This window comes from Amphibalanus amphitrite, unplaced genomic scaffold, assembly GCF_019059575.1.
Source record: "Amphibalanus amphitrite isolate SeventyFive unplaced genomic scaffold, NRLGWU_Aamphi_draft 000028F_arrow, whole genome shotgun sequence".
NCBI lineage: Eukaryota > Metazoa > Arthropoda > Thecostraca > Balanomorpha > Balanidae > Amphibalanus > Amphibalanus amphitrite.
This window is the reverse complement of record NW_024881524.1, coordinates 876,337-903,600: the sequence shown is the minus strand read 5'-3', so window position 1 is coordinate 903,600 and position 27,264 is coordinate 876,337. Positions and strand designations below refer to the sequence as shown.

The 27,264-nt window shown below is 52.7% G+C and overlaps 2 protein-coding genes across 3 annotated transcripts in view; both read right to left on the bottom strand.

The window, feature by feature from the left end:
* Positions 1-10,352, bottom strand: part of LOC122365571 (acetyl-CoA carboxylase-like) — a 42,684-nt gene extending 32,332 nt beyond the window's left edge. The window contains exon 1 of the mRNA XM_043336903.1: positions 10,057-10,352. Coding sequence (XP_043192838.1) covers positions 10,057-10,324 — 268 coding nt within the window. The 5' untranslated portion in view covers positions 10,325-10,352. The remainder of the gene's footprint in view (positions 1-10,056) is intronic.
* Positions 10,353-11,530: 1,178 nt separating this feature from the next.
* On the bottom strand, positions 11,531-27,148 carry LOC122365562 (ribonuclease 3-like). 2 transcript variants are annotated; one of them, XM_043336879.1, is made up of 21 exons: positions 27,115-27,148; positions 24,312-25,456; positions 23,980-24,105; positions 23,468-23,619; positions 23,109-23,248; positions 22,628-22,795; positions 22,158-22,347; positions 21,685-21,807; positions 21,195-21,338; positions 20,785-20,953; positions 20,252-20,459; positions 19,893-20,026; positions 19,468-19,580; positions 18,976-19,153; positions 18,518-18,704; positions 17,989-18,120; positions 17,404-17,613; positions 17,000-17,161; positions 16,503-16,663; positions 16,006-16,151; positions 11,531-13,453 (listed from the first exon to the last, which is right to left on the bottom strand). In XM_043336879.1, exons 2-21 carry the CDS (start codon positions 25,424-25,426, stop codon positions 12,462-12,464), a joined length of 4,950 nt encoding a protein of 1,649 aa, XP_043192814.1. In that variant the 5' UTR covers positions 25,427-25,456; positions 27,115-27,148; the 3' UTR covers positions 11,531-12,461. The 2 variants fall into 2 exon arrangements, with proteins under 2 accessions (XP_043192814.1, XP_043192823.1); XM_043336888.1 differs by lacking the exon at positions 27,115-27,148 and adding an exon at positions 26,489-26,503.
* Between the last annotated feature and the right edge of the window lie 116 nt (positions 27,149-27,264).

Below are 27,264 nucleotides of genomic sequence, written 5' to 3'. Positions count from 1 at the left end.
AGGGTAACCTAAAAAAGACATTTAACGACTATGGGAGCAAATAACACACTATTTATTCACACCAACTTGGGTCCTGGGGTAGGGCTGAACCAGAATCGACTGAATCAAGCTGAAGCAGGCCAATTCAGCGACATACCTGGACTTTACAAATATATTAAAAGCCTGTAATAACAAAACAGGATGGAGCACATCAATTTATCGAAAGAAATATCGTTGGTGGATCGATACCAATTAGGAAACCAAGACGAACCGCCCGGCACGCCAGCGGCAAAACCAAGGCGGCAAAACTCAGTCGATGTTGTAAACAAACCCAGAGGTCATTGAGGAGCCGTCAATTTAGAAGAAGAACGCAGTTCATGGGAACATGGCCACGAAATGGTGAAATTGCATGACGTCGCACTCGCAATGGATGCGACGAAATTTAGTTAGTATAGTAATCGTAGCAAAACAAATCAAATATAAGCTAAAGAACATCAATAGCCGATGCGTGGTAGACGAAGCACTCGATGAAAAAATTTGAGTTCCAGAACAAATAAGGCAAAAAGTCCTTGCCTTTCAAGATGCATAGATAGGTATATATGAAAAGGCTAATAGCGAGCAATTATCTCATCTCAGTGACATCGCACGTCGGTAGACAAGAGATAACCTCGGCAAGCGGCCAAGTGACGTCCGCCACCCCTCCCCACCACCATCCCCGCCCACCGCGGTGCGGTCGATCCGCGGCGCCGTGCACGAGGAGGCGCCCCGCCGGCCCACGCTCGTACGATCGCGGCGCCAGCCAATCAGAGGGTCGGACGCGGGGGCGCGGCCCACTGAGCACCGCGCCAGTGTCAGCTGATGACCGGCGGGGAGTACGAGCGACTGGGGAAGCGCCCGCCCGGTCCGTAATTGGAGTTTTTATTGTTCCATGTAAACTGCCCATGGGACGATTACCTAGCCCTGCTTGGAAACCTGCTGAAGGTTCCAGACTGGGAGGGCTTGAGAAGGCGCTTTCAAAATCAGTGTGTAAGATGCACCACAAAAGCATGATGCGGCCCCGGGCCCGCCCTACACGTCCTGTCCGAAGTGTCGGTGCACTGCACAGTGCACAGTGCACACATCACATCCCTGTTGCATCATGTGTTGTTTGGACCAGTTTTATTAGCTCAGCCTCGAGCCTCGACAGGTCCACTTAGCCACACCAAGGATGCTCTGTAGGGACAAAACAGAAACTGGTCGGCAGTCGATGCACCTCTCCTCCTTCGAGCCGTGCCGGGACGGGACAGGTTAGGCGGTGTACCACCGAACGAACTGGAGGCACCAGGTCAGTCGGCTGACAGATCCAGATCCCGCCGTGTGTGAAGAATGTTGCGTGACGAGTCTCCCCTCCCCGCGCCCTTCCCTGCTGTACTACCCCTAAAGAGCGGCCACTCTTCTCAATGCAGCTATCCGTCTATCTGGAGTTGTTCGCAGCGAACAGGGCGCCGGCTGATGGCGTCACATAACCGGGGATTTGTTGTTAGGCTGTCAGCTCTACAAGCGCGGCGCCAGACATGGCCTTGTGAGGCACTTACAACAGAGGTGTGGCTCCGCGCCCCCCTAACACGTGTATGACATAACTCAGCCAGTCTGTGAGCCGAAGAAATACATGCATTTTATGTAAATTAATTGCCAATTGGAGTCGCACACATCTCTTTCGGGCCGAAAAATAAACGGCAAGGTGAAGTATTCGAGGTCACTATTGTAAACGTTATGCAATGACATTCTGACTTCACAGCCTCACACCGAAAGCAAACATATAAAAGAAAATATCAATTATAACGCGGTAGGTAACACCGTTATTAGGTAGGTAAAGGTATGCCAGAGTATTCGAGCCGGTAGTTGTATGGTAAGAGATAAAATAAATAAACCGCATTCCATGCAGCACAAGTAACAGATTAATTCTGCCTTCTTGCGGTTTATTTTTGATAAAACGTCGAGTCAACGTTTAAAGGAAATAGTTCACATTTTAACATGGGTTTTGAACTGGAATAGCAGTTCCGTAGCTTGGGCTGAGACGAGCATAAATCAGGAGCTTTTACAGCCCAACGATCACCCTAGGCAAAGATATTCTATTTCTCGTCCCGAAAAATGTGTCTTGCGTTGAGGATGTGTGCCTTGCATATATTCGCATCCAGTATGAAACGAGCATGGGTCCCGAAAATTCTTCAGAAACTAGAGAAATTATCTACGAGAACTCTAGAGAAATTCGCTCCAGTGAGGCGCTCCAGTAACAAAAGCATGAGCAGATCGCCCAAATGCCGGTGGCCGTGATAATTTTCAGTTTCTGAAGAATTTTCGGGACCCATGCTCTTTTCATACTGGATCGCGTGTGCCTTACAGAAACTGAAAAGTTCTTCCTATATCAAAAATATAGAAAATAATCTTTTGTTGTAAAAAGGTTTTATTTTCTTTGCTGATCATTTTGAACATAAAAAATCACAAATCCATTGCAAAAAAAATAATTTCGTGAAAGTGAACTATTTCCTTCGTTTACGGTGACCACTGAACGGCTTATTTTTAAGCTAAATAGATTGCGCGTCACTGTTACTTTTGTTTTCTTTATCATTGTGCGTGCGTTGCCTGAATAAAGAACTGAGCGATATAATTACTTTGTTTTAATAACATTATCTATCGGTATCTGCAAGTGCAGTGTCATGCTGTAGACTTGAATAAAACTTGGACGTGTCTTACCTATACATATAAGTGCAAATTAACCGCAAGTTCAGTGGATAATGACTTGTGATCCCGCAGATCTCATATCGGGATTTTTTACAGGTAGGATGTTTTCAGCATTCATAGCAATTCCCCGAATGAATAAACCGTAAATAGACATCGAACTAATTGTTAATTACTTCAGACGCTACGTTTGAGGAAATGCTTATTACCTACACGCAGTAGCCGTTTAGCATAGGTATCAGTTATACAGGGGAATTCATATGGATCGATGACCAGATTCAGCACTGCTTCGGTGCAGGATAACTACCCTTCCCTTTTTCAAGCATAAATAAGTGTTTACTAGTTGCACATTTGATGCACGGCCCGTTCTCTTGCCCGAAGGAGAAATCAATTTAGTTCGTCCCAATTGCTAACATTATTGAATCGTAATCGGGAGCATAAATAGACCTCAGTCATTTGCTTCGGATTGTATTTGACAGCAATGACCAACACATCTGAAAGTACAAGGAAGGAAGCATCAGGACAGAGGTGTACCTAGCTGGGAGTGATGCAGGCAAGGATAAAACACTTACAAACGATACATGGGTACCACGGTCCTCTATCCCCCCTCGAGACTTTAGGTACCGTATGGTGCCAAAGTCTGAAGACAAATGGACAAACGCAAAGAACTCTGTTGACAATGAAATAGAACGACATCGTAACGCACAACCGAAGGACATGTCACTCGCAAACATAGTCATCGAGGTACTGCGGTCGGTGGCGTTCCCGGACGCTATGACGAGTACATCGCGGGAGAGCAGGGGGCGAAGTGGCGGGTTCCCTCTCGTGCTCGACCGGAGCAGGAGAACACATGCGCGCGCTCTTCCCGGGCGAGCGGTTGGGTGTCGCGGATGGGGCGAAGTGGTGGGAAGGTGACGCGCTGCTTGGCTGGCTGGCCGGTTCAGGTGCCGGCTCACGGGGGATGAGAGAGCGGGGAGACGAGGCCATGTCGCTGTGAGGCGGCGTGGGTGGACTGGGGCGGTTGGCGAGTGTGCGCGAACGGTCGCCGGCGCTGTGGGACAGTGGCAATCCGCGCGATGGATCCTGCGTGTCCCTCTTCACGGAACTCTCGTCTCGGGACTGCGTCCGTGGGATCTGTGGTAGTCTCACCTCTCGTGCCAGTGGCGGGCGAGGAATGAACGGGGTGTAGGAGCGTAGATGCTTGCGGTTGCGGATGGTAACACGTCCAGATCCGTCAACCTTCACCACGTACTGGTCAAACTGACGTACTTCGATAACGATCCCCGTCTTGTCCCACTTCATGGGGTGCGGACCTATGAGGTTTTGAAGACGCACTGTGTCACCGACGACGAGTGGGGGCAACATCCGAGTGTGTTCGGAGAGCCGCTCGTGCGTCCTCATGTGACGGTTGCGAAGTGCCTCTTCGCGGTAGGCGAGGGTCTCCCGCCATGTGCTGTGGGGCTGGTATTTTCCGGGATGGATTGGGATAAAATCCCTGATCGGCCGTCCGAAGATAACTTGGGCGGGCGACATGCGAGTGTCGCGGTCCGGCGTGTTGCGGTATTGTAGTACGGCACGCTGAAAACGATCTGTGTCCAGACTACCATCTGGCAGTGAACTGTCTGATATCAGTCGCTTGACGGTTTTGACTGCTATCTCCGCTCGGCTGTTACTGTGGGGGAATCCTACAGAGGATAGGCGATGCCGTACTCCCCAATCACGGAGGAACTGCTGAGTGGCAGTTGCTGTGAACTCCGGGCCACCGTCGGATGATAGCTCGTCACTGATGCCAAACGTGACAAAGATGCGCCGCAGTGCAGCGATGAGGCCCTTGGAGCCGTCCGCAGACTCCTCCACGATAGGCCAGTTACTGTAACGGTCCACAGCCACCAGATAGTGGTGGCCGTTGTGAGAAAAGTAGTCGGCACAGATAGCTTGAAATGGGTACGCTGGGAGGAGCGGAGGCGTGGGTGGGGACGATGGCTGAGACGGGGCGTTGCGGTTACATGCGGCGCCTGGTCTCCACGCCGCCTGGTTCCCGCGTGTCAGATATCCGCATGGCCAGCGCGCCTCGGATAGTGATGGGGGCGTTGTTGGCGGCAGTCATCTGCAGCTTGACGGGGGTGAGGTGCTGCTCGGTTAGTCCCAGGGAGCGTAGCAGGTGAGTTCCGGCGAGGCAGGACTGGCATCCGGTGTCCGCCACGGCGTAGATGGCAGGTGCAGGGGTGGGTCGACGCAGTGTAGACGCGACGCCCAGGGCGCGGGTGTCGCTGGGGTAGTGTCTGACAAACACTCGTACTGTTGGCTGCGGTGCCGAAGGGCGCTTCTCCCAAGTGTCCAGGAGGGAGTTGTACACGTGGTGGTCAAGGGTGACCTCCCCGTGGCTGTCCCCTGACGAAGAGGTAGCCTCGTTGGCGCTGTTTCCCAACGTGACTGGGTGGTTTCCTGACACGGAGGGCGCTTCGTGGACATGGACAACTGGCGTCGCACGACTGGCCTCTGACGACGAGGTGGTCTCCCTGACACTGCAGAGCACATCAAATGGGTCGGAGTCAGCTGGCTCGACTTCGGCGATCGCAGTGGCCGAATCTTGTGTGCGGTGCTGACTCGCACGCACACCTTGAGATGATGCGCGGCGGATGGTCCCTGCTCGCCTTGGGCTTGGAAGCTGTGAGCGGCACACATTTTCGAAGTGGTGTAGTTTACCACATCTGGTACAGGAGTGACCGTAGGCGGGGCAGCTCGCTATACGTGCCTCCCGTTCCTGAGAGTGGCCATGCTTCCCACAATGTCCACAAGGTTGTTGTGGTGGTGGTGGTGGGCCGACTGTGGTGGGGCTTGAGAGGCAGTGCCGCTGCTGTTTCCTGAATGTGCTGACACCAGCTGCTGTAGGAGCGGTTGCTGTGGTGGACACATTTTGCAGGCGTTGGGCAGACAGTTTACCTCCTTCACGGGCCTCGATGAAACGGACAGTTTCCTCGAGTGATGTAGTTTCATCTTTCTCTGAAAGCAGAGACAGCTTGATCTCTGGATCATAGACCCCACGTATGAGTGCATCTCGGACCATGACGTGACTGTAGTCGACGGTCGTCGGGATCTCGCAGTTGCACTGGATGGCGTAGCGGCACGTACCTGCGATGCCCTTCAGGCGGGCACAGAATGTTCGCACGGGCTCGTCACGATCCTGGTGGGCGCTGTGAAGCGCATCACGGGCGACCAGCACGTTTTCAGCCCGGACAGCCAGTTTCTTGATGTTGGCCACCACTGTGGTTTCAGTACAGGTGGACATATCACCATATGTCCGTGCGAGGTCCCTGCGCAGGGTTTCATCACAGCAGTCCAGCAGTTGGTACACAATATCTGGCCCCGTGATCCTTGTGGCGGACTTGTACACAGTCCACCTCTGGATGAAATACCCCCAGTCTTCCTCAGTGCCACCACCAGTGACAATGGGACGCTTGACACGTTCTACTGGGGCAGATGCAGGGGTAGTGCCCATGGTTGCAGGAGCTGCAGGGGTTGGATGAGCCGATCTCTCATGCATTTGTAGGAGGATGGCTAGGAGTGCTTTGTCTGGCTCATCTGAAGCCCAGGTACAGTCCTGGTAGGGACAACTGACAGACATGGTTCCGCAGGCGTGTCTGGTTGGGTGAGCTTCACAGGTCCCAGTCCAGGGGTTTGAGGCGCGTCAGCGACGATGATGTGTTGGTCATAAATAGACCTCAGTCATTTGCTTCGGATTGTATTTGACAGCAATGACCAACACATCTGAAAGTACAAGGAAGGAAGCATCAGGACAGAGGTGTACCTAGCTGGGAGTGATGCAGGCAAGGATAAAACACTTACAAACGATACATGGGTACCACGGTCCTCTAGAGCAAACAACGCAGTTGTTGAGGCGAAGATGGGTCAGGGGCACTTTCAGAAGTCGGTCAGCTTGCCAGGTCGACAAACGATGCCTAGCAAAGAGGCGCACAGTCACAGTCATGTGTAGCATGCACATAAGCTATTGCTAGTCGGCAGCCTCCTCACTGATGCGGTATTGCTAAATCAATGAATATGCACCATCGGAAATGACGTCGCCCGTCGAAGGGTGTTCGACGGTTGGAAAGTAGTAGAACCGCTCATCTGCCATGAACTAGTCGTGGACTGGAAGTGGACAGGTCACGGGACAGGTTATATCTCATTCAACGGACGTTCCAAAAGTTTTGAGATCAGCGGTCAGCCCGTAGTCGTTGGCCGGTCAATCTACGGGTCATTTCACATCCGGCGAACAGGAAATGCATGCCCTGATCGCTGCGAGGGCTTATAAACGGTTTGCCAGCACCGACAGTGGCCCATTATATAAGATGAGACCTGCGCTTTAACTATATTTAGGTACGCTTGGTACTGCACATAATATGACGGACTTTTAACAGCCGGCTCGCTATATTTAGCCCTGCAGGCGATGACGCCTCGGTCTGCCCGTTTCGTCTCGGTCGGCCCTAGTCCGCAAACATGATACCACAACCGTCAACGTGAGAATGCCGAATTCGCGACGCATGCACATTGACCGAACGACACTTGTGACGGCCCAGCCAGGGTCCAGTGCGTTTGCCCCGTCACAAAGTCCGTTTTCGGCCGTGTCCGTATATATGCAGCTGCGAGCCACGCGACCACAGGCCGAGATGGTGTTTCCTGGATATCGTGGCTGAACTTTGGCTCAGGGTACGGGCAATAATATGCATTATCGGGCCATGAAGTGATGGGCATAGATATGTAGGGTATGTCGATCAATCACGCAATCATATAAGCGGAAGTTAAAATAAAAGATAACGTTTACCCGTCCTAGACCCCCTTGATTAACGATAAAAAGATGAATAAAAGAGATGAACGATAAGTTTTTATGCCTATGAGACAGACCGACGAGCCATTTACCGCATCCGTTGCCGTCCTAAAATGTCTTGTGCACGTTTCTTTTTCATTGAATACTACGGACGATCACTGGGAATCTAAGGAGCTTATACGGGCATTATAAAAATAACCAGAGAAAACAATAACGAATGAGAGGAGCAGGCATGCCGAAGAATCTCAGTTAGGTACCCCTATTAAAAATAATAAACCATATAAATAAATTATTTGTCGCTGTAGCCTGGCGGCGTGGTTTCGGGGCGGTGCATTCACCCGCTCTAAATCACCGACCCACCCGGCCGGGAAACGAGAAGACTCGTGCTCGGCTGCCCTGCTCCTCACACGGAGTGAGGAGGCACCAACCGGAACCGACGAGCCTCGGCGGCGCGCTGGATCGGAACCGGACCAGCCGGACCAGGCACACGGAATGTGGCCGTCCGAGCGGCGACCTGTCGACCGGGCCGGTGTCACCCCGCCCCACACTCGGCGGGCGACACTCACGAGACGCAGGCACACGACAATATAACACACGAAGGCTGTAAATAGAACTCGGTAACGGCTTATTCTGATCGAGCGGCCGGAACAGAGCAAGATTTACGACAGGCGAATAGCAGGTAGCCGGTGCCTCGACTCGGCCAGAGCCAGAGGCACGTACGCAACATGCAAAACAGACGTCGGTGGCTGGAATTTAAATGGGCGTTCGCCGTCTGGCCAAGCGGGTCAAGGTAGCCTGAAATACAGCCACTCACGGTGTGCTGGTATACGAGACTCGGTACCTGCGTTCGTGTCCGGATGCTGAATCGGCCCGCCTCCCGTCCTCGCTCGGATGCGACCAGCCCACCGGGAGCGCCACGCGTCGACACTCCACCCGGCACGTGCGGCCGACCGACTGTGCCACTGCGGCCACCGCCGGGCGCCGCCGATAGACCCCCGGCGCAGGCCTAGTAGTGGATGACGTCACACGACGCACCGATCTGTGACGTCATCGCCAGACACAGCGACCAATCACAGCTGAGTGCGACGTGCCCGTATGAATCTTGCCCGTATGCTCGATTCAAGTTTCTGCAATGTTTTGATGCCGAGGTCGCGTCCTGTGCCCCGGGGCGAACCGGTACGTCCGCGGTCGGCGCAGCCTGCGGAGTGCAGGTGGCGATGGCCCAACTCTGCGCTCCTCAGATCCGCGCAGGAATGTTGCTGGTGGCGAGGTCGGTCTGGTCGCGGCAGGTCCGGATATGCACGGGCGAAACCGGCGCTGCTTTCACCTGAGGCGAACCGGAACTCTGCCGGTCCGTCCGCCTGGAGGAGGCGTCATCTTTGCAGCGGCGGCAAGATAACGCTAGAAGTAAGAAGATTTTGTTTTGGAATGCATCGGCTCGGGCTCGAAAGCCGATGCATAAGTGCCGCATACGGCATAAGATAAGCGTTTATTATCATAAACGCTCCATAATTCGAATGGTCCACCATAAATGATGCTATCAGACCTGACTTTGTTTTTGAGAAAAGTACGCTTATGCCTACGAATATTGAGCGGTAAAGTTATAACCGATCGGTAAAACGGAGACGTTATATGGACGACTACCAAGCGGTAAAAGAGAGCTGTAACGACCGACTAACGAGCGGTAAGAGAGAGACGTATCACCGACTATTGAGCGGTACAAGATGTTCTGACCGACAACCGAGAAGAGACGTGGTTATGACTTTGACCGTCTCCCGAAAGGTAAACGGAAACGTTATGAACCGACTAACGAGCAAGATAGACGCTATGGTCGACTATGGAACGGAAAAAGGGAGGTGTTATAACCTTCTACAGAGCGGTATGAGAGAGGCATTATTAAGCGGCATTATTATTGAGAGAGGCATTATCAAGCGGTAAAAGGAGATGTCCTGACCGACTATCGAGCGGTAAAAGGGAGACGTTATAAGCGACCGTTGATTGAGATGGGAATACGGCGGACATTGAACGACACGATGGACAGCAAAATAAACCAATACAATTCGTGAAGAAATCACCCCTAGTTAAACTTAATTTAACCGATTAATGATATGATAATGCTACTCATCAAACAGAACAACTCACATACCAGGAGCAATAAAATAGATCGTTATCCGTAAACCACGAGAGAAAGAACTTCGGGAGCAATTTTCGTAAAATTGTAAAGCAAAGCGACAATCTTCCACAACGGCCAAGTAAGTTCGGGCGAATGAATCAATATTCTTTTGAAGCATTTGGGTGAAAAGTGCCACTTGCAAGACAATCGCCAAATAAACACCAGTTACATAACTTTAATGATGTAAAAAAAACTAAGATGTTATGACTTATGAGTGCCTCCTATGTAAACACTAGAAAACTACAGTATCATCGAATGCTCACAAGGCTCATGCTTGCTCTGGACGAATTAGTGTTCTTATTGCACTTTGGCAAACTGGCCCGGGTCCCCTACTATCTCCCCTCCTCCAAGTCGTACGTACTGTGCACTCGAGGTGGCCGCCGGAGCTGCTGCAGCTCTCCCTCTCTCAGGTGGCGCAGCTCCTCCTCCCTGAGGTGCCTCCGCTCCTCCTCCCTGAGATGTCTCCGCTCCTCCTCTCTAAGATGTCTCAGCTCCTCCTCTCGCAGCTGACCCGCCACATCGGTAGCCTCGTCTTCATCGCGCTCCTCTCCACCTCGCTGGTCACGGGCCGGTCCCAGGGTCCACATGGCGTCAGCTGCTGAGCTGCACAGCAGCCGCAGAGCCCACATCCAGCCGCGGCCGACGGCGGCGCTCGGCACACTGACTGGGCCGCTACGGCGCCGTCCCGAGCGGCGGACAGGTAGGCCCGGCTCCAACACCGGCGCGAGCCCCCCGGAATCTCAGCTGGATCCCACCGCACCGGGGGAGAGCTGGAAGGATGGGAGGGGAGGGGTGATCCGACTCGTCGGCTGGCGGCGGAGGATTAGCGAGAGCACGGCGATAGGCGCGGCGAGAGGCGCTGAGCCTGACCGGAGACAGAGCGGGGAGGTGAGAGACTGGCACCCACCTGTAGTGGCGGCGGACTGGCACCTCCAGAGTCCAGACGGGTCCTCGGGTCCAGTCGGTCTGGCTGGGTCGGGTAGACACGAGCCCTCCACGGAGCACACACCGTGACCGGGCGGGACGGGGCCGCCGGACCGACTGAGCGCCCGCCTCCCTCCGCCACACACGCACACACAGACGGCGGGTGACACGGTACCGGCGGCTGTTTACGTCCCGCCGATGACGTGCGCCGCTGGCAGGCGGCAGCGCCGCAGGAGCCAGCCAATGTCAAGGTCAGATGACGGCTGTCAGCGGGAGAAAAGACGTGAGGGGGATTAGTGGACGTCCGTCAGTCACGTCTGCAGAGCGATACGACCGTGAGCAGCCCACCCCGGCAATCACGGTGACTCGTATTGTATCACGGCCGGGAGTGGTGTCATCACGTGCACATCACGAACTGATCACGGTCGGGGCATTCTCCTGACTCGAGCAACATGGCATAAGCACGGCTTGGTAACCGGGTGGCCACGCGACCTAAACAGCATGGGGAGTGGAGCACAGCCCTGGAAACCACGGGATCTGCAACGCCTCACACCACCGGACAGACCACGGGATGACGAGCGAGAACCGTTTTTAGATCTGTCGTTCTGACGTAATCGTCGTGTGATACGCTGCCCAACCACATAGATAGACACGGATATTTATATGCACCGTGACTAGAGGCTAGAGATGAAGAACAGCAATGTCGACAGCACTTAAACAATTATATCAGTCAGGATAGTCATTGCTATTGACATTCTCGATAAATGTCATAGACAGACGCTGTTACTCGCACTGGTCGAAAATTCGTCACTTCATAGTTATCACCCAGCCTACGGTGTAGCGTAAGTAGTCGGCTGAGAAGTGCTTCAAGAATTCCAGCCCGGAAAGCTGTCAGAGGAAGTAAACAGAACTTAGCACACTGAAGTATGTATTGCACGGCTGTAAAAATAACAACCAAACATACATTTACGAACACCAAGGCTAGTATGATACAGTCAGATACTCTGATCAGAGCACGGTCTGATCGGCACAGACGGTGCTGATCAGAGTAAGATTCGACTTTTACGCCAACCAATTCATCGGTATTTCCGGTGGCATATTACGCCTAGTCGACAAAGCAATACAAAAAAAAGAAAAAGAAAATCAAACTATACCTACCAGCCAATATTCATTACAAGAAAAACAGGTTACCGAATATAAGACAAAAAAGAGCAAGCGTAGCTGAAAATCAGGCGGGAAAACTACAATGACTAAGGTGTGTAGCGTTGAGTTGCGATCGCCGGTCACAAGAGCCCCTCGGCAATATATCACAGAACAACGGCGGACAGTCCCGTAGTGAGCACCTATCCGCTAGTGACTAAACCCTACGATGGTGAGATCCGGTCCCGACGACCCAACAGGGTCTTACACGAGGCACAGGTCAGTCAAGTAGGGAAGACTGGCACCACACGCATTGGATTGCAAGTTTCACAGTCGGGGCGGGACGACCTGGCCCTCACAAAAGGGCCCATCACAGTCATAGACCGGGTAGAGCGATCTTTCATAGGGCGGGGTGACAACTCACGTACTGAAAGCTCTTAGCCACAATTCACATCCATCGGAGAAATTGTGGCGGTAGAGAAGATAGCAACAATAGACGGGCGCGCAAACATACACGAACACACGCGTCAAAATGCAAATGCATACGTACACTAATGCAGGTACTGACACTCAGCTACAGATACTCAGATACAGAACGCTGCACGTCCAAAACTGTGGCCTGTCACGTCACATACAATTCTAGAATGTATCAACAGCCAAATGCGCCGGTTTCGGAACACAGCACCAATATCAAAGGGCACATTATGTCGGAGCTGAGTCGTCGTCTTCTGTGGTCGCCCCAGCGACAGCTGGGGACTGGCAAACGTCTCCCAACTGGGTGCTGTCACCGTCAGCATCATCACGGCACTGGGACACCGACTCCGCCACCGGCGAGTCCGCATTGGCCGAGCTGGCACGTAAATCGCGCGGCAGAGACACAGTACCATCGGTGTCGTCCTCTCGGGACTCACGAACGGGGGACTCGGGATCATCGGTGTCGTCTTTTCGTGAATCACGAGCGTGTGATTCGGAAACAACAAAGCCTTTTCGTGATTTACGAACTGGAGACTCAGGATCAACAGTGTTGTCTTTCCGTGATTCACGGGTGAGATATTTCAGATCATCCGTGTCGTTGTTCCGTGCCAAACGAGCGTGGCACTCAGAATCAACAGAGTCTTTCCGTGATTCTTGAATGGGGGACTCGGTGTCAACCGTGTCATTTTTACGTGATTCACGAGGGGTGGGCTCAGAATCAACTGTGTCGTTTTTTCGTGACAAACGAGTGTTGGACCCGGAATCAACAGAATCTTTTCGTGATTCATGAATGGGGGACTCGGGGTAATCGTCATCATCCTTCCGTGAATCACGGATGGGTGACTTTTGATCATCCGTGTCACTTCGTAGTGACCTCACGTCATCACTGAACGCTCTAACCTCGCGCGATTGTGACCTACTCTCGGTGTCGCCAGCCCTGGACTCTCCGCGCGATTGGGACCTGCCTTCGGCGTCGCTACCTCGCGACTCTCGGGACCTGCCTTCGGCATCGCTACCCCGCGACTCTCGGGACCTGCCTTCGGCGTCGCAGCCTCGCGACTCTCGTGACCTGCCTTCGGCGTCGCTGCCTCGCGACTCTCCGCGCGACTGGGATCGGGGGTCGGCCGAGTCTCCGGCCTGCTGCTCCTCAAGACGCTTGGTCTGGATGCGGATGTTCTTGGCGATCACACGGTTCTGGTGGTCCAACTGCGGGAACAAGTCTGAAAACAAGGACAGAACACGATCGGAATATGTTGTTGCACAAGCAGAACGCTTTAGGTTATCACTGCCACGATGTGTTACATTCATGAAAAAAAGACTGAGCATATGCAGACGAGATCACTGAAACCAGTGTATTTACATGAGCTACACAAATTATGGGTTCCAACATTATCGATTTTCTTGATCTCTGGAAAATACCAAATGATTCCCAATCCCTGGCCCATGAGCCGACCAGCTATCCTGTGCTATACTGCTTGTGCCCCAAACTCCTCAAGCGGCGTGTTTTCATCGACCTATCCGTGCCGTATCTGTCCGTGGCGGATTGTTGACGGTCACGTCTGCCGCGCCCCGGCCCCGCCCCGCCGGACGATAACGCCTCTGTCCCGTCCGGCCGTACGGGACGGCCACACACTGTGTCACGCCGGAGCCCGCCGGGGGAAGCGCACGGCGGGAAGCTATCCGTGTCAGAAGCATAGTTCGGCACGGTCATAACTCATAGTCCGGCTCAGATGTGGGTTTTGATTGAGCTAATGTCCCGCCGTTACGCCCTCAGAAGAAAACTGGACCCAAAGCGCTGTTGAAGGAAAGCCACGCTTCAGGCCACACCTTTGAAGACTTTCGTCCTTTGCACCTCCCTTTGTCCCGTGGCGTCATAACTTCCCAGCAGATCGGGGCGGGGCAGTAGAGGAGTACGAAATCCGCACTCCGCACTCTGCAAATACCGCGGCTGACAACACGGGCGGCTCGTGCCCACCACATCCACTGCAGATACCCGACCGACCGCCGCCCGACAGCGAAAATTATGAAACATTTTACCACTGAGGGCCAGCTGATGCTCGGTTAAAAAAACAACAGATTACGTTACGTGGTATCGGGCTTACGTCTGGCTCCGCAAAAGCACGATTGTACTGACGAATCAGCCTGCAAAGCTTTATGCCGAGCTGAGCTCCATGGATTTTTACCCGACTAGCGAGTAGTGCACCGCTCTTCTGTTCCGGTGTGCTCCTGATTTGAAACTGGGCTTTCATTTCCGCATTAACTTTTATGCCTTTTTTATTCTGTCATTACACAATACTCAGACTAATAACAGCGTCTCACTGCCAGGTCATGCAGTGAATACTGCATACCTCGGCGCAGACTGCACAAATGACCTGCCACCGAGAGGAAAATGGGATCCCTAGATCGCATAGGCAGATGGAGACATTTGATGCAATTGCACAATCACATCCTAATGAACATCGTGTTTTGACATGGAGCGTTAATTTAGAGATCAACAGTACTGACAAAGTCGCCCTGGTTTTGGGACTCAACACGTAATCGTGTCACCGGCGGTAAACAACTCTTATTACATCCATATCGGATTACGCAAAACGACGAAGTGTCGCTAATTTAAGTGTCCTAGTTATATTAAGGACCCACACATGATCGTGCCGTACGCAATACGATACAGCGACGTTACATCTGATTACGAACTATGTTTGAATAGCTAATAGGTACACAAAAGGTCGATAGATTTACATGTGTTACTATCGCCGTACCTATCCGCCGAAGAATATCGCCCGAATCTGTGTTAGAGCATCAGAGGCCCCGCTGATAGCGACAACGGACGCAGCAAACATTGTGGTGCGCCCCATCGTATGGAATCGCACCGCCCGAAACTGTGACATAAAAATTATGAAATGACTCGCGGACGCCCTGACAACTGCATATCTCTCCACGATACAAGTCAGAATCCAGACGATAAACAGTTCATGTCAAATACTAGGAAATCTGGAGGAAAGCAGAAAAAAACTAATGGCGAGACCCAATTAAATTGTACAAAAACTGGCAGTGGTGATCCTAAAAAGCATTGTTGTTTATGCATCTAGCTGCAAAAACTCCAGTCAGCTGCAGACGAGACGCACAGTCAGCGCTGGCGACAGCCGGGGGGCGCACACAGCTCCTCTCGCAAAAACCGCCCATGTCTGTCTGAGCGTCCGCCGGCGGCCGGGCGGCGGGGGACGGGTCAATCTGAGCTGATCACGCTCGGAGTAACTGGGCCCATCCGGCCCGGAGACAGAGTCAGCCCGCAGACACACACAGAGGTGCTGACGGGGCGGGACGGGGGCCGCGACCCTGGACCGCGGCCACGGCCGCCGGCCGGCGCTGGACGGGGAGGGCAAAAACCGGCCAGACGGGACGACGGACGGTGACCGCGGGAGGTGGCAAACAGGGCGGGCTGGACCGGGGATCGCAGCAATTAACGCCGCCCAGCCTGATTCAAGACCGAGTACTGAAGGGTGCCGGCGAACGGGAAAAAACTTCCGCAATGATAAAAGTTTGGAAAGTCAAAAACGTAAGCAGTTAAATACAATGTTATAAAATGGAGTTTGTTAAAAAGGAGCGAAATCACTACCCCCCCCCCCCCCCCAGATCCGATTTCCGCAGAAATCTTGACTTCCGCTCGTCCAACCTGTTCACGATCCACGCCACGCACGATAGTTGTGTCGTACAAACAATGCACTCACGTTTGCAGTTGGCCAGCGCCCACAGTCTGCCGATAGTTACTCACGTTTGCAGTTGGCCAGTGCCTGTGTGGCGGCGTTCATCTCTGCCATCTGGATGCTGTGTCCGGACGCCTTGGCTAGCCGCCGGCCTTGGAAGTAGACGGCCACCGAGTAGACGCGCGTGTTGGTCGGGCCCATGCACTCGATCACCCTGGCGCAGACGAGCGGCAGAGGTCAGCTGTCAGTAATCGGTGGAATGGAGATAAACCCAGAGGCAGGACTGCGATGGATGACATCAGTATCCCATCCGCTGCTACATTCATGAAGCATAAATAATTAGCTGAACAAGTCTGCATCTAAGTTACGTGTGTAGCTCCACTGTTCCAGAAGCAGTAGGCATCAAATGCCCCAGAAGAGCAACCAAATTTTAATTCATTTTGAAGGCCAGAAACAATTAACCTTGCGATATTGGCATGCTGTTTTATAGTAATTGAAATAGCCATACAAAAATACGCCCAAAGAATGTGATGGTTCCCCAACCAAATATCCCCTCATGACTCACTTGTAGACGGGAATGTCTGGCTCGGAGCCGTCCATGTTGCGCAGAGTCAGGCAGCACTGCTGCAGCTTCGACTTGGGGTCGTTCCAGTCCTGGTTCAGGATGAACAGCTGCAGCCGAGGGAAGAAGCACACCTCGCAAAACTTGCGGCAAAACTCCAGGCCCTGTCGGTACACCGGGATACAGCGAAATGAGACACGATGGACGGACAGTATTGTGCTGTGTGCAAACGAGTATTATGTCAAGAGGTGACTATGGCAAATATCTTACGTGGCGTTCATTGCTGAGGCTTTGTTTCGGCTTATGCTTCAAAATGCTCGCAACATTTTGATGTTAGTTTCAGTGATGTTGGTTTCGCATGCTAGTTTTAGTTTGACTATTTATGTATATAGGTACTGGCAAGGTCACCCATTTAGGGTGGACAGAAGAACTCCAATGAATAACACCCACATGTTCCAGCTCCATCCATGCTTGCACGTTCACATCCCTCCCCTCATCACCTTGTCGACGTAGAGTGCGCCGATGAAGGCTTCCAGCAGGTCGGCCTTGTCCTTCATCTTGATCTCCGACTTGAGGTGGCTGTACGCGGCGTACTTTGTCATGCCCAGGTCGGTGCACACCACCGCCTGGGTGCGGTTGTTGACCAGCGAGGAGCGCAGCAGCTGTGGGCAGCAGAGGGGAGCACGAAGTCAGACAAGGGGACGGCGATGGGAAGGGACACGTTTAGGTGAGTCCATGAATTGCTATTAAGTGGCCAATGTTACTAGGCTACGGAATAACGAGCATGCTACAGAGTTGATGTCCCTAAATATACCGGATATGCCAAATAAGTCATCCGTGCATAAATGCAAAGACCACAAAACACTCCTTGTATTGACCAAGAGGTGACATTTTGTGCACTTACCGAGAGGTGTCCCTCGTGGTGCTCGGGGAAGTGCCGATACAGGTACTCGGAGGCGATCAGCTGCAGCACGGTATCCCCCAGAAACTCCAGCCGCTGGTTGGAGCCCAGCGTCAGGTTGTTGAAGCCGATGCTGCGGTCGGTGAACGAGCGCGCCAGCAGCCGGATGTGCATGAACTCGACGCCCACCTGCTTCTCAAACTCGCGCATTTGCTGAAACGGAGAGCGGCGGACAGCGACGGTCAGCGTCGGGGGTTTTCAGGCGGATACGCATCAGCCAAGCGAACGTAATATAATATTGTCAGTCACAGTCCGGAAACGTGAGCCCGAAACTTGGGGTACTCGTAACGTCCGGTAATTTAACACAAAGTTCAGCTAGTAGCCAGACAACAGCGCAGTTACCTTCCCAACACACCTTTTTGTTGGTTTCAAGCATAACTGAACGTACCATTCACTTATCATGAAAAGACAAATCGAATCTTCATTTGCCAATCATCGTACCACACGGTCGGTCACCGGCCAGTCCTGTCCACCGTGGCACTCCGCGTCCCGCCCCCTCCCCAGGCTCAGCGAGCCGTTGGCCGTTACCTGGAGCCGCGGGAACTTGTCGATCCACTTCCTGTCGCCCTGCGGCTCCTGCTCCTGCAGCGGGTGCGGCGGGTAGTGCTGCCAGATGCTCAGCAGACGGTCGTCGTCAATGTACAAGGTGCGGGAGAACACCTGAAGGCGGCGCAGCGGAGTAAGGGAGGGTTACTAAGAGGTCATTTACAGCGAAGAGGATAAGACCGGCTTTATAACACTTTACTCCTATATGAACTAAATAAGGCATACGTATTACGTAAGCTTTTGTTTACATGAAGTAAAAAGCCCGGAAAAGGGAGGACTCTCATAGTTTAGAATCGCATTTTTCTGAATGCTGAAACACGCCTTTAAAAAAACAGTACTATACCATGAACGCACCGGTGAAACCTTTCCTGCTATAAATGAAACCAAGCAAAATCATAGAAAGGTACCAACCGACCAACAACGTAAATCCGTCATTAGTGTTGATGCTGTCAACTCAGAATAATCAGTTTCCTGTCAAATCCTTTTGTCTTGTTCTACATCTGGCACATACCTTATCGGCCACCTCGATGCCGGCGTCCAGGAACAGCGCTCCCATGAGCGCCTCGAAACAGTTGGCCATGGCGTGTCGCAGCTCCAGGTCGTGGCACAGGTCCGAGCCGTGCGCGTACAGCAGGTACTCGTGCAGACGCAGGTGGCGCGCCAGCACAGCCAGGTGCTGGTTCTGTACGATCGCAGCTCTGTGGAGATGGGGTGGTGGGGTTAGGGGATGTGCAGGCGGAGTGTGGGGGCGCCCTGGTGGTGACTTATACAATGAATAATCGCAGGTCCAGAAACTGCAGGACGATGAACTAATTACATTCAACTAGTTACATTCAACAAAATAAAAAATCGTATGGTACATCGAAACAAAAATGTAATATAATCTTAAGCAAATTTACTCAAGTAATTGGAGCCACTAACTGATGGACGGACTACAATAGGTACGGCTCATTCGGCCTGCAGACGCACCTGTAGGTGGCCAGTCCACCCTCCTCGAGGTCGGGAAACATGAAGAACAGGTGGATGGAGGTGAGGAACTCGACCACGGCGTCGCCGAGAAACTCGAGTCGCTCGTTGTGCGTGATCCGACTCTCTGTCGCCTCCTTCTTCCCGAACTGAGACATGATGTTGATCAGGATGTTCAGACCTGCGTGGGATCGGAACAAGCTGAGTTAGCCGAACACTCTCTGAAACAATATCTAAATAAGGCACCGACTTCAGGGCGGTCAGGGGCCATAAATGCATCGGACATTACTGCATATCAAACGAGCTGGTAAAAGACAAAGACAGACAAAGACAAGACATATTCAGAATCAGATCATGCCTTTCTGTTACAATAGGGCTCAGCATGAGCATGGCAGCGCCACCCTATCCCGACATCTTAACCCAGCCTACAGTCCCCCCCAAGCTGATACTCCATCCCAGCGACTGTGCACTCGGTTAAACGACCGTAGAACGTACCCCGTTTCCTGGACGCGGTGTAGTTGATGCACCGGTCTCCGTACTCGGGCTGACGGATACCGCAGTTGGACAGCGAGTTACGCGAGTGGTCCGGGTTGGTCCCGTGGTTCTCCCTGACGGCAGACGGGATGGGTCGTCAGAGGTAGATCGTGCGAAAAGCGACAGGATACATATTGAAGAGAAGGGCTACAAATGCCAGGGACACTTCACAGCGCTAGATGCGCTCAGAGCCCACGTCAAACTGTATTGGGCTTCTTGACGTATCTTTAATGACATGACGAATGTGCTGCATGCTATATCCGGACGAACTCAGCTGTCACAATAAGAATCTGGTATAGTGTGAGGACCAAATGCTCATTCAGTCCGATCGTCTCCTCTGTTCCTCCCGAGCCTGCCAGGCAGCACTCTCAGCCGTTCGTCCCCACCTGTAGCTGGGATGTGTGAGCGCCAGCTGCAGAAGCGACCGGTTCTGGAACTTGTAGTCGATGGTCTGCTCCAGAATGTCCAGCGACTTGTGGAACCGCAGGTGGCACATCAGCACCGGCAGGAACAGCGCGTGCTGAAACACACAAACATATGTACATGAATGGCACTGTCTGGTCCGTGGTCATACTCGTTTCACGGCAATAAGTACGTAATCAAAACAAGAAAATGTACATGCAGCAGAAGTCCTAAGCGACTGTCACATAACTCATCACATTTGAGTCTCAACTTGTTCTTGTATTCGTGCCACACTGCGACTCCCGTATATACCTCCATCCAACTGTGTGACCATTCTACACACCTGCACCACGTCTGACATCAGGCCCGTCTTGCGGAAGCCCTTGCTGGAGACGGCGACGGTGACGTCCCGCTTCAGCTTGGCCTGCAGCCGGAGCGTCTGCAGCTGGTCCTCCTTCACCGACAGCTTCCGCTTGTCCTCCATCGACGGCTTGGGCAGGTTGGCCAGCAGGTGGCGGTACTTGACGTAGTCGCGCCACGCCTTCTGGTACCTGGTGGGGGAGGTGACGAGGAAAGGAACTTAACTTACAAACTGACGATCGACGTTAACAACTGTAATTGAGGAGAGGGCGGAAGGGACCATTCTCTCGGACACTCAAACACTTTTGGTGATTTATTTTTCAGGATGAATACAAGCTTATGGGGAAATACCAGTTAATGAGCGCTTCTAGTTCAACAAGTCGGACAAACATGCTGAAGCTAGGTTATATTTTAAAAGCACGACGCCACATACGTTCTTAATGCGACTCAAGCTGATTCATTTGGTCAGCCTGAAACACCTCCCACACCTCAGTACCCCTGCCCCGCGCCACTCACTCGGGGTTGCCGGCGTAGCTGAGCTGTGGCGGACGGATGCCGAAGTGGACGATCTCCGGGAAGTGCAGCTCGCCCTCTGCCGGCTTCTCTCCGCCCGGCAGTACCTCTCTGTCCAGCTGGTCCAGGCGGATACAGGCCGGCTTACGGCCCGGGTGGGTCACCAGCATCCCTACAGGACAGAGTACGAGTAGTGTGCCGTGAATTGATGCCTTCCATGGTAAGATAAAGCATGGCGGAAGACCTATTTTGCGGCGTAAGTTCTTCTAGTCCATACGCACACCTAAAAAAGTATGTAACTATAAGGTAACATTTTTTACCGTTGAATCATACGAAGCTGAAAAGCAGTTTCAATAAGTGCCGTCTGCAATCGTCAGATCACTATACCGTCTCCCCAGTGCCATTCCCCACACCTCTGACGAGGTCGGCTCGCGCCTGCCACTGCCATTGTTCCATGGCGGCGATCTCGGCCAGTTCGTGTTCGTCCACCAGCGGGCCGTCGCTCTTCAGCAGGTAGGACAGAACCTCGTTCAGGGAGAGAATCTCCTTCCCGTTGTCTGGGGAGGTGCGGATGGTGTCAGAAGACTTCAGGGCGAGGGGGCGGAGATGTGATATAAATAAGCTCATCGCCAATTTCAAATCGATATCGTGAGAATAAAATCGGAAGGGTACTGTATTATAGGACTAATAATAATTTCTGCTTACACTGACACCTCCTTAGTGAACAATAAAACGCTACATAATGATCAGAGAGCCTAAACATAAGAAAGCACTGAAGCCTACGCGTATGTTAGTTGAAAACGACATATTATATGTTGAAAGTTTGGAATCTATCAGCCTAACGCTGGCCTGTCCGCCACCGTTACAGTTCACCAGCCGTATTTACAGCTACTAACTGCCCACCTGCGATGTCCCTGACGAATCTGGGGAACAGGTGGAACACGGGACAGCCGCTCTTGTCCTTGTCGGCGTGCGGGTACAGGTCCAGGTCGGCCATCTCCAGCAGACTGTCGTACAGGAAACTCTCTGTCGGCGGAGGGAGAGAGACAGGGAGGTCAGGGGTTGAAACAGCAGTACCGACTGGCGACTGCTGACAGGCCAGATGGCAGACACACTACGAATCGATAAACAGCATGATCACAGACGACTGACATGGTATATAATGTCCAGTACCAATAAGAAAATATCGCGGTCAACACATATCAAATAAAATGTTAATAACGGAAGTGGTTGAGGCTAACGAAACGCTGAACTGTGAGATATGTGCCAAATCGAAAACAAAATTATTGTCACTCGAGGTTAATCCTTCCCTTTCGTCTCCTCTCATCGGATGCATTTACCGCAACCTGCCCTGTTAGCCAGCCCAGCGCACTCACTGAAGAGCTCGACCTCCTCCAGCACAAAGTTGTCGGGCAGCTTCTCCTCGACGTACAGCACCGTGTACTCGATGTTGAAGCGGATGATGTGGCACGGCGGCAGCTCCGTCAGCTTGTAGTGCGACAGCAGCGACAGGCCCTCGAAGATGAACTCGTGACCGTCGTGGTGGATGCTGGTCGGTTTACCAACCTGTACAGCCGCAATGGATGGTCGGGACAGGTCAAGTCAGGATGGGGCAGAGACAAAACACAATCAGAACAAACAGCTAAACAAAACAGCACACGAACACAAATGCCGGTCAGCAAACCTGCCAGACGTCCGCAAGAAATATGAATGCATCAAGGACAACGAGGTCCAAGGACAAAATTGGTCCAAAAGCTGTTCCCAACACATTTCCGTGTCGGTGATATCACCTGTCATGTTTGATATCACATGTCAGCTGACACGACGAGAACGGTTCGACACTCACCAGGAAGTTGGTGGGCGGACAGATGAGCACGCGGTAGTGGAAGAGTTTGTCGGCGTTGTTGGTCCACGGGTCACAGCGCGGTACCGGCTCCTCGCCCACGTAGATGTTGTGTCGGATACCGGCCTGGCGCGACTTGATGCTGCACCGGCACACGTCGCCCACGTTCATCTGAGTGGAAGCAAAATGAGTTGGGTTAGGGTAGTGATGCTTGAAAACTTAACATCTAGGCTTGGAAACGCATTTGCGTCTGTAGCTATGGATGGATAGGATGTGATGAACGGATGAAAACCATTCAACAGCTCGGTGCTAAAATGCACAATCAAACTGAAACCAGAGAAATATTAATCAACATTAGTCAATTTTAGTGTTTGGTTTAATAGCCATGAGTATTGAGTAGCCTCCTCGCATTGAAATCCCGTGCCCATGGACACAGAGCTATCCCGACATCCCCCCCCCGCTATCCGCCCTCCGCACGCCGTACCTTTCCGGCGTCGTTGTACCAGAGCTCCGGGTGCAGCCGGTACGGGTGGCGGCTCTTGCGGTCCAGCTCCTCATTGAGCAGCACAGTCTCGTCCTCGCTCTCGGAGCCGCTCGACGAGCTGTCGTCACTCTCACTGCCACCTGGCGGTCGGGAGGGGTGCTGGAGGTCATGTCAATGTTTTGCCTCTTCGGGATCGTTCACCCAAAGGCAATATACCCGGACCAGTGCTAACTGCTACCAGTGATATAGTCAATCCCCCTACCACCCAATAATGTCGCCAAATGAGGAAATGTTACGAATCACGGATGTAACACTCCCAGGTACACCTCGTTACTGCTACTGCGCGCCGAAGTACGTACCGCAGTTGTGGACGTGGCACTTAGCGCTGAGCGGCGGCAGCTCGACGGGCGGCAGTTCGGCGCGCACCCGGTCGGCCCGCTCGGCCAGCTCGTGTCGGAAGCCGGCGCACTGGGCGCGGGTCCGCTCCGTGGCCTCCGTCACACGGCCGTCTCTGTAGTAACGGTGGGAGGGCGGGTCAGCAGGAGGCCAGGTGATGGGATAATCACTAAGCAGATCATGCAGCGATCTTACACACATACACAGTCTCAGTCTGTCGTGAACTAATTATGCTGGAGGTGTGGGAAGAAGCTTATGTTTATGGGAAACCTGAAAGCAGTCTTAAAGACTCGTTAAAACACGATACATATAATTAATAACGGAAAATCGAGACCTATCAGTGACAACACGATCAAAATGCTTTGGTGTTCAATCTATCTCCAACAGCATATGAGTTTCAGTAGCCAGCCAGCATCCCTCTCGGCATCAACGGCAGACTGACGGTGTCCGCAGCCGGACGTTGTACGCGACTCACTCGGCCTGCCGCTGGTAGTAGAGCTCGGCCGGCGAGGAGCGTGTCCAGATCTTCTCCTCCTCCTCCAGCGCCGCTCGGATCATCTCGCGCTTCTCCTGCAGCTGCCGCTCCTCCTCTTCAAATCGCCTGGAGACATCATCAGACCGTCGTCACACAGGATGACACGGGCGATATAAAAAGGCAGGGAGCTACACGGAACGCACGGGGACACAAGAAGGCAGTTACTCGGGAGGTGAAGAAATTGACGCATTTCTAGCGGCGTGACCTATCACTGCGTTCCCCATCCCTGCTGCGTTCCCTATCCCATTCAGTTACCCATTAGTGGTCCTTACTTGTCTCTCTCGGTACTGTCCGGCAGCAGGTCGGGGTCGGTCGGCGGCTGGCTGCCGATTCCCGGCGCCTTCTTCGGCCGGCGGTTGTCCTCCCGCCGCCGTCCTCCGCGCTCCTCCTCGCGCCTGGGGCGCGTCCTCTCCCCGTCCGGCCGACCCTCGTCGGGGCGGCGCCGTTTGAGGGGCGGTGACCGGTCGTCCCGCCGGCGGCCGTCCGCTCTGCGGTCCTCGGCGCCCCGCGGGCGGCCGCTCTCACTGCGCTCCCGGTCACGGCGGTCCTCCTCCCCACGGCGAGGACGCGGCTCCCGCTCCCTCTCCCGCTGCGGACGGCCCTCGTCCCGCCGGCGCGACTGGCTGTCCTCCCGTCTGACGCGGTCGTCCCTCTCCCGTCGCGGCTCGGCGTCGCCGCGATCTCGCCGGTACGACTCGGATCGGCTCGACCTGCCGTCCTGTGGCCGGTCCCACGGCCGCCCGCCGGTCCCTCGCCGATCGTCCACCCGGCGCCGGTCGCGGCCACCGTCCATCCGGTCCCGACTCCGCTCCCCCTCTCCGTCTCGAGCTCTGTCTCTGTCTCTGTCCCGCTCTCTGTCTCTGTTTCTGTCCCGGTCCCGGTCCCGGTCCCGGTCTCGGTCTTGGTCACGGTCTCGGTCTCGGTCTCGGTCTCGGTCTCGGGTTCGGTCGCGGTCCCTCTCCGGGCCTGGCGGCTGGTCCGACGCCCGGCCGTCCCGAGATGGCTCCCTCTGCTGCCGACTCGACGGCCGCTCACCGGGCGGCGGCGGGGGCGGGGGCGGGGGCGGCCCTGGAGGCGGCGGCGCACCCCAGCGAGGAGGCGGGTACATGGGCCGGTAGGGATCGCAGGCTGGTGGAGGGCCAAAGGGAGGCGGCCCATACGGCGGTGGAACGCCCGGCACCCCCGGCGGCGGTCCGTTCATTGGATGAGGAGGGTAATAGGGGCCAGGGTGCGGCGGTGGTGGGGGATATGACCTGGAGGGTGGGTAGTACTCTGGAGGACTGCCAAAGGGAAGCATTTGTGACCCGGCTGGTGGTGGAGGACCCGAGTATGGCCTGGGAGGACCTGGCATCCTCTGTCCACCATAGTAATCCTGACCAGGGTGCATTGTGATATTGCACAAACTTCACTTCTTCATCTGAAAGAAACATATGACCACAGTTTAGGTAAGCAATATCATTGAAACCTTAACCACTGATAATGTTACTTGTGCTGAATACTGTTTAAACAATACAATTGAAACCACTGATAGCTACTTGAACACTAGTACATGAACACTCTGAGCAGTTTAACAATAATGCACTAGCTCAAAAAAGAAAAGAGACAAAATGCTATTTTTTATATTGAGAGGGCAAATGCCTCCATCCCTCCAGCAGCCCATCCAACCAGGATGTGCAAGGCCATATTTCAACACCAGTGGCCCTGGATACACAGAGTAAATGTGCATTACAAATAGATTACAAACTGCAATGCTAAGCACATAGGAAAATCAGTTGCTGACATGCATTTATTTGTTCATGGATTTAGGGCAAATGTTCATGGATTTAGGGCAGCTTCATGTTCACAGTAGTCTCATTTGTTGCAAGCTTATGGCTTCACCTGTCAGATTGCAAAAGATGCCAATGGTGCTTTACAATTTACAAAACTATCCCCTCTAAATATACAAAGATCACTGCTTCAAAATTATCACGGAATGAATGAGCTAGAGTCTCATCAAAAATACTATGTAAATGCGACTAATGACAATTTTACCAAAACACAAAAAAATCAAAAAGTCAAATTTAACTATTCTTATATTATGCCTGGTCACATAGCATTTTTGACGAGGCTTTACCTCATTTATTTTGCGATAAGTTCGATGGAGTGCTCTTGGAAGATTTACAAAGCATCATTTTGTAAATTGTGAAGCACCATTGGTATCTATTGCAACATCACAGGCGTAGCTACAAGCTTGCAACACTCCCTATGCAAACACGGCTATTGCAATTGATGCAAGGAATTTTTTATCTCGCTAGAGAAGCTAGCAATTGCAATACATTAAGTGCCAACTTCCGTTACATTTAAAAAGCACAGACTCGAGCACTGAGTCTTGCACATAGGGCCTTGTCTTGCACATGCATCCGCAAATAAAAATGCCTAATTTTTAACGCAAAATTGAAATAAATCTCACTATGCGTAACGTAGGTCCAATGCAAATCCACGGTATGTAGAGAACTATCATGCAGTCCCACGTGATTGACCAAGTGATTGACAAGGCTATGGGCCTGTTCCAGCGCCTCCAGAAACCTCCAGAAAGCTCCAGAAAGCTCTAGAAACCTCCAGAGAGCGTTCCAGCGCCTCCAGAAAGCTCCAGAAAGCTCTCGCCAAAGCTCCAGAAACCTCCAGTAGCCTCCAGAGAGTTGGGAGGTCCAATTTTCTCTGGAGGCTCTGGTCTACAATTATGGCGCACATGTGACAATCACGAATGTAAACAAAGGACTTTTGACTGATTAATTTACAACTTGAATGTAAAGAAAATTACATTGCTATAATTTTGTTAATCTTTCTTAGTAAAATTGAAAACAAATTTTGTGTTTCAAGAGAGAACAATCGTCATTCTTTTGGTATATGTGATGCCAATCTCCAGAAATCTCCAGATTGCGTTCCAGCGCCTCCAGTAAAACCTCTGGTAGAGCCTCCAGTCAAGAATTTCTACTGGAGGCGCTGGAACAGGCCCTATATTTTAGGGCCTTGGACAAGGCCATTGAAAAGTCCTGGTACAAAGTGCGCGACACCGTCTTTTAGATACAAACTCACAATTTATAGTAATTTTTATTCAAAGAAAAGTAATTTAATATCAACTAAAAGTGAAATTCAAAATAAATAGTGATAAAACAGAGTTTGCTATTTATCGACAAAGCGCTCAACGCAGAGCAAAGCAGCTTTCTGATTGGTCAGAACTCGTGG